Source organism: Tupaia chinensis, unplaced genomic scaffold (assembly GCF_000334495.1).
Source record: "Tupaia chinensis unplaced genomic scaffold, TupChi_1.0 Scaffold000146_1, whole genome shotgun sequence".
Taxonomy (NCBI): Eukaryota; Metazoa; Chordata; class Mammalia; order Scandentia; family Tupaiidae; genus Tupaia; species Tupaia belangeri.
In genome coordinates, this window is record NW_006159616.1 from 10,205,792 (window position 1) to 10,212,120 (window position 6,329).

At 54.4% G+C, this 6,329-nt stretch overlaps 1 protein-coding gene across 1 annotated transcript in view; it reads right to left on the minus strand.

Moving 5' to 3' along the window:
- Positions 1-6,329, minus strand: part of PRDM2 (PR/SET domain 2) — a gene marked incomplete in the record, with an annotated part of 130,618 nt that overhangs the window by 7,413 nt on the left and 116,876 nt on the right. Inside the window, 1 exon segment of the mRNA XM_006145277.3 lies at positions 1,171-1,314. Within this exon segment, the coding sequence (XP_006145339.2) occupies positions 1,194-1,314 (121 nt within the window).

A 6,329-nucleotide genomic window follows, 5' to 3' on the forward strand; every position in this document is an offset into this window, starting at 1 on the left:
TCCAGAGAAAAAAGACCCCAGGCTCTCTTCGGGGAGGATTTTTTTTTAATTCCTCTCCTCCCCCCCCCCCACCACCACCACCAGAGGAACAACACCAAGCCCAGAAACTCCAACTGCTTAAGAAAGCGAGGAGTGAGTGAGCTCCTGGGGTGACCGGGCAGGTAGGAGGAGGAAGGTTCTCTGCTTCCTGGGATGACACAGAAGACCCCAGAGTTTCTAAATTCAGCCTGTTCTTGCCTTGACCAACTAACCTCTAATTCAAAATGACCCCAGTTGGTCTAACTGCTGCCTTGCATTAAGCAGGCATCCCCAAACTCAAGGGTCCTGAACCATGGGTCCACCTGGCCACATCCACCAAGACACATGCTCGTAAATCTGAATGGAGACCTTGAGGTGCTCCAGCCCTCGGGATGCACGGGGTCTCCTGACCATGCTTCGGGATGCTGACCTCTAGGACACAATGGGGTTATACTATGTCACCAACAGGGAGGACCAAGGCCTGCTCCTGTGTCACTAGCAAAACTCAGGTGGCCCCAAAATGAAAAGTCTGGCTTCTGTGCTTTTACCATCAGAAAATTTAGCATTAATCTAAGTTTTTAACTTCAGAAAACTTAGAGAATATTTTGGTTCAGTATAAATCTAAGTTTTATGTTTTATGGATTAGCATTATTTGGGCTTTCAAATACATTGTGGAAATAGGGACTCCGTAACCTTTTCTGAGCCTAACACCTGGTGCTGAATACAATCACTATTTATTAGTAGTAACAGTATTACAATAATACTAAGTAACTTTCCTTGTGTCTACTATATGCCAGGCACTGCTTTCTAAGTGCTTTGCACACACATGGCACCTTTAATTCTCACAAACATCCTATGAAGTAGGTACTATTGTCACCATTTTGTAGATGTGGAAACTGAGGCTTGGAGAGATTAACTTGCTTCAAGTCCTACAGCCCAATACATGGCAGAGCTGGGATTTGAACCTAGGTGGTCCAGAGTCTGCAGCAATTAAGCATGCTCCTGCAGGAAGGCCCACACTGGCAGTGTTTGCCAAGGGATCATGCTCACTGCTTTCTTCCCTGCCCACCTCACCCAGACCTAGGTCTAGCCCTCCTGTGGCCCCCCAGAACCACCCCGACAGTGCCAGATGCTGCTCTGTCTTGTCCATACCTGTCAGGGAGCAGGCGAAGCATCTACTCTTTGAAGAAGGGTCCCTGGAACTGGGCTGCAGCTGGGGCCTTGACCTTCCTGCACTGCCTGGTGATGTATGGGGTTGCCGGCGGAGGGCATCGGGATGCCAGGCGGAGGCTGTAGCTGCGGAGAGAGGAACAACACACCGTCAGCAGCCCTGCATGCTGGCCACCACCTCCCAGGCAGGCAGGACTGCACTTCTTGGACACCTTGAGGCCAAGGGCCTGGCTTCACTCCCGGGGCTCGAGCTTGAACTGCCAATGTGAGCTTCTCTGCGCTCGATCCCCCCATTTTCTCCCCACCCCCTGGAGGCAATCACAGAAGCATGGACCAGAGAGTGCATCCATCACTCTGGTTCTGAGACCCTGTGGTGAGCAGAGCTGTCCCGGTGACCCCAGTGACCCAGGGACATGCACGTGAACAGAAAGAGCTCTCGCTGCGTCAAGATGCCAGCTCCGCCCTGCTCTGATTTGGCTTCTCCAGCCGCCTCCCCACTCTCTCCTCCTGCCTGCCCCAACACCCACAGGCAGGAAGCATATGGGATCGGGGAGGTTACTGTTACCACGGTCCATATATAGGGGCGGGCCCTCTGTGCCATTACCCGCACACACTTCTCCTACCCCGGGCTTCACATGTGCCAAGCACTTCCGTGTTGGCTCTCTCAGAGGGGACGGCCTCACTTCCCAACAGAGATGAGAACCCCGATGCTTTGACAGATTTGGCCCTATTTGCTACTATAGCCCATTAAATGGGATTTGGTTGTTCAGAAAAGCCTTGTAAAATGAATGTAAAGAACAAAATATCCAATCATTATTCCTTCCCTTCCTTCACCCAGCTAACTCATACTCATCTTTCAGATTCCAGCTGACATACCACCTCCTCCAGGCAGCCCTCCTCCTCTAGGAGAACACCTCCAGATGGCCCTCCAATGGGCTCCCACTGCCCCTATGTTTCCCATCCCAGCACTTCGAAATTGCAGTCACAAAATCAGGCAGCTGCCTTCCTCATGAGCTCTCAGGTCCCAAAGTCAGGGCCTTGGCCTGTTTGCGGCTGTGTCCTCAGCTTAGCACCGCACAGACAAACATCTGCTAAATAAGAATGGCCTGCGTGTGCTCACGTGCCCGGAACTGTGCTAGGTATTTTGCATAAACCCACTATCCCACTCTTCCACCAAGGTGGATACCATGATCACCCCTGATTTACAGGTGGGAAACAAAGGCACAGAGAGGCCCCCGTTACTTGTCCCTGGGTCACAACTCTGCCTCTGTGGACTGAAGAGCAGAAACTGAGCAGGGCCCCCTCAGGAGGAGGAGGTTAGGTGGGCAACACTTAGGAAGGGCAGACCCTTCTAGAGCCTCACCAGCTCCAGGTTTTTACCCAGAGCCAGCTCTGCCTGAACGAGCTAGCGATGGGAATGGGCTCCAGGTGTTTGCCCAGAGCCAGCTCTGCCTGAACGAGCTAGCTCTGCCTGAACGAGCTAGCGATGGGAATGAGATCGGCCTCAAAGCTGCAAACAGCAGGCTTTCAATCAGTTCTCCACCAGGACGCGCATTTGACAACACCTGCAGACACTTCTGTGGTCACAACTGAGTGGCGGGGTGCTGCTGCTGCTGGCAGCTCGTGGGCGGGGCCGGGGTGAGATGTGCTGTGTGCCCGACAGTGCTGCCTCCTCCACCCTGGCCCACACCCTGGGAGAGCATCCCAGCCCAGCACGTGCACAGTGCCAAAGCTGCCAAGGTTGATGGTGCAGCTCTCGACAGGTACTGCTGAATTAAACAAGGGTATCAACAGACAAACAAAGAAGGTGCAGAAGAGATGCCTTGGCAAGATGAAAAGACTTGCTGTTCTCTTCCCTGGCCTGGCTCCCAGTCAAGGTCAGAGCTCCCCTGTTTCCATCCCTTCCCCACGCTGTGTGATCAAGGCCTGTGGCTAGCTCATCCCACCTGCCTGAGCAACAGTGAAGGCCGCAAACTGAGGCCTGATGCTCGGCCACTCGCCTGTGCCCCAGATGGGCCACCAAGGCACCAGGGATTACAGGGCTCGCGAGGGGACCTGAGGAGGAGCTGTCTGTGGTGGTGGTCACTGGCTGGCTGGGCCCCAGGGTGAGCATGGTCCTCCAGCCAGGAGGCCCTACCTCAGGGAGACAGTCAGGAGGCTGCCTGAGACATGAACAGCTTGGACTCTCTTGCTGGGGCATGGGGACATCCTGGTATACAGGAGGGCCCGCCGTGGTGCCTGCATCACCCCCCCCCCCGGAAATGTCTACAGTGGGGTGCAGCAGCACCGGCAGCTCTGGAGATGGCCCTGCGCCATCCACTTCCAGCTTCTTCCTCTCTGTCATCACCTTTGTCCATTAAACGTTAGAAAACCAGATCAAACGAGAGTACCCCCAGCCTGCCAGGCCTCTAGCTAGTCAGGCTTCTCTGCTGCCTTTTATATCCGTCCCACCCTCTGGCTCCTGCAACTGCAGAACCACCGTCGGCTCCACTAGAGGGAGTGCTTTCTCATGGCTCAGGCCTGCCTCCCAAGGGAAGGTCCCTGCAGCCACTTCCCAGTCTGATGGAGGATAAGGCCAGCTGACATTCATGGCCTTCAAAATTCCCAAGAAGTTGCTCTGCTGTATCTCTGGACTCTCCCAGGAGCCCAGGAGAAGAACTAGGAATAGCCAGGGGGCTGCCAGACCCGAGAAGTGAAGTGTTGAGGAAAGTGACTCCGGAACCAGGCATTTCTCTGGCCCTACGCTCTGCACCAGTTAACACGCATAACCTCAAGAGCCTTGGTTCCCACTGACAAGCTGTATGGCCTCAGCAAGTCATGGACCTCTCTGAGCCCCACATTCACTGTCAGCAAAATGGGGATACCGATTTCACAGGGTGGCTGAGGAGATGATGTTTAGAGAAAGCCCTCACCTCGGTACACAGTGGTGCGCTCATATTTTGACTGTGGTAGTTGGGGATGGGAGGACCTTGCTAGGTGGTGTGACACCCAAGAGAGAGGTCATAGCCCGAGGAGGAGGCAGCGTGGCCACTACAGATCTGGAACATGCTCTGATTCTCATTCTCACTGGCTGTACAACCGGAGCTAGCTGCTCTCAGCCCCTTGGCCTCTGAACCTCAGTTTCCTCCTCTGTAAAATGGACCCAGTCACTGCTGGCCCTCAGCAGAGCTGGGAAGTCCTCCAGGTACCAGGCTGTGAGAGCTTCTGCCCTTCTGAAAGAATTCTGCACAAGTGAGATGTTTTTAATGAGTGACAACAGGGAGCTTCAGAGCAAAGATATGAGCCGGGGCCCCAACCGGTCCCCATAGACTGACCATAGGCGGGGCTTCTGAGCATCATTCTGGCAAGACTTCTGGACCCAAAGTGAAGGTTCAGGCCTCATTCATCTAACTGCCTCATAGGCACCACGCCTGGACACCTGATGGGCATCTCAACCTAAACATGGCTAAAGAGGACACTACGTGGTCCCAACACACTCCCACTGCTACCAGGCTATGGCCACACGGGCCTCCTCTCACTGGCCCTCAGTAAACATGTGGTTGTTCCCACCACAGACTGACAGCCCTTCCCTCCATTTTGCATTCCAGTGTTTTTGCTGCTTCCAACTGTCCTTACCTTGGAACCATCAGCCAACTCCAGTGACTGTGTTAGTAAGAGCAGTGTGCACTGAGTGCGAGGCCTCCTGGGCTTCACCCCCAAGGTAATTGGCCCCCAAGGCCCTCAATCCCTCCTCCAAACCCAGACTCTCCTCTGTAAAATGGACCCAGTCACTGCTGGCCCTCAGCAGAGCTGGGAAGTCCTCCAGGTACCAGGCTGTGAGAGCTTCTGCCCTTCTGAAAGAATTCTGCACAAGTGAGATGTTTTTAATGAGTGACAACAGGGAGCTTCAGAGCAAAGATATGAGCCGGGGCCCCAACCGGTCCCCATAGACTGACCATAGGCGGGGCTTCTGAGCATCATTCTGGCAAGACTTCTGGACCCAAAGTGAAGGTTCAGGCCTCATTCATCTAACTGCCTCATAGGCACCACGCCTGGACACCTGATGGGCATCTCAACCTAAACATGGCTAAAGAGGACACTACGTGGTCCCAACACACTCCCACTGCTACCAGGCTATGGCCACACGGGCCTCCTCTCACTGGCCCTCAGTAAACATGTGGTTGTTCCCACCACAGACTGACAGCCCTTCCCTCCATTTTGCATTCCAGTGTTTTTGCTGCTTCCAACTGTCCTTACCTTGGAACCATCAGCCAACTCCAGTGACTGTGTTAGTAAGAGCAGTGTGCACTGAGTGCGAGGCCTCCTGGGCTTCACCCCCAAGGTAATTGGCCCCCAAGGCCCCCAATCCCTCCTCCAAACCCAGACTCTCTCCATTCCCGCTGCACACTAGCATGGCCCATGGCTTCACTGTCTTCCACGGGGACTAGGCCGACAGCCATGACGGTGATATCAGGCCCATGTCACTGCCCAGTGTAAAGCTGGCCCACGGCTTCTCACCACAGAATAAAGCGTGTCCTGCTGGCTGCACTGTGCTCCCCTCACTCGCCCTGAGCTCGCTTTCCCTGTGGACTTGGTCTGTTTGAGCCAGGCCAGCCTTCTCTTATCCCATGGCCTCCAGCCCGGCTTTTTCCTGCCCTATCCTCGTCCCTCGTCTCTTTCTCATCTTGTTGGTCTCAGCCTAAATGCCCCCTCCTCAAAAAGGCCTCCCTAACTCATAGACACCCCCACACCCCTGTTCCTCTCCAGTACATCTCCCTCTGTATTTCTGTATTCCTTCTAGATTTTCTCGATCTTTCTCACACAGCAATCGCCCTGCCTATTAACTTGCTCACTTTTTTGTTGTCAGTCTCCACCACTGAAGGAGAACATCCTTGAGGGCAGGGATGAGGTCCTGCTGAGTTTCCAGGGCCTGCACAGGCCGTGCTGGTGGGGCGGATGGCGGCTTGCACAGATGCACACACTGAGCAGGAGAGAGCTGACATTTGGCATGGCCAGCCCTGGGGAGTGGGAGGGATGATGAATGGATGAATGGACCAGTGGGGAGGGAAGGGGAATCATAAGATGGATGCATAATGTGCCCCTTACTGGGTGCCCCTGGATTGCCACTGGAGAGGACCACTGTCACAGAACCACACGCTCTT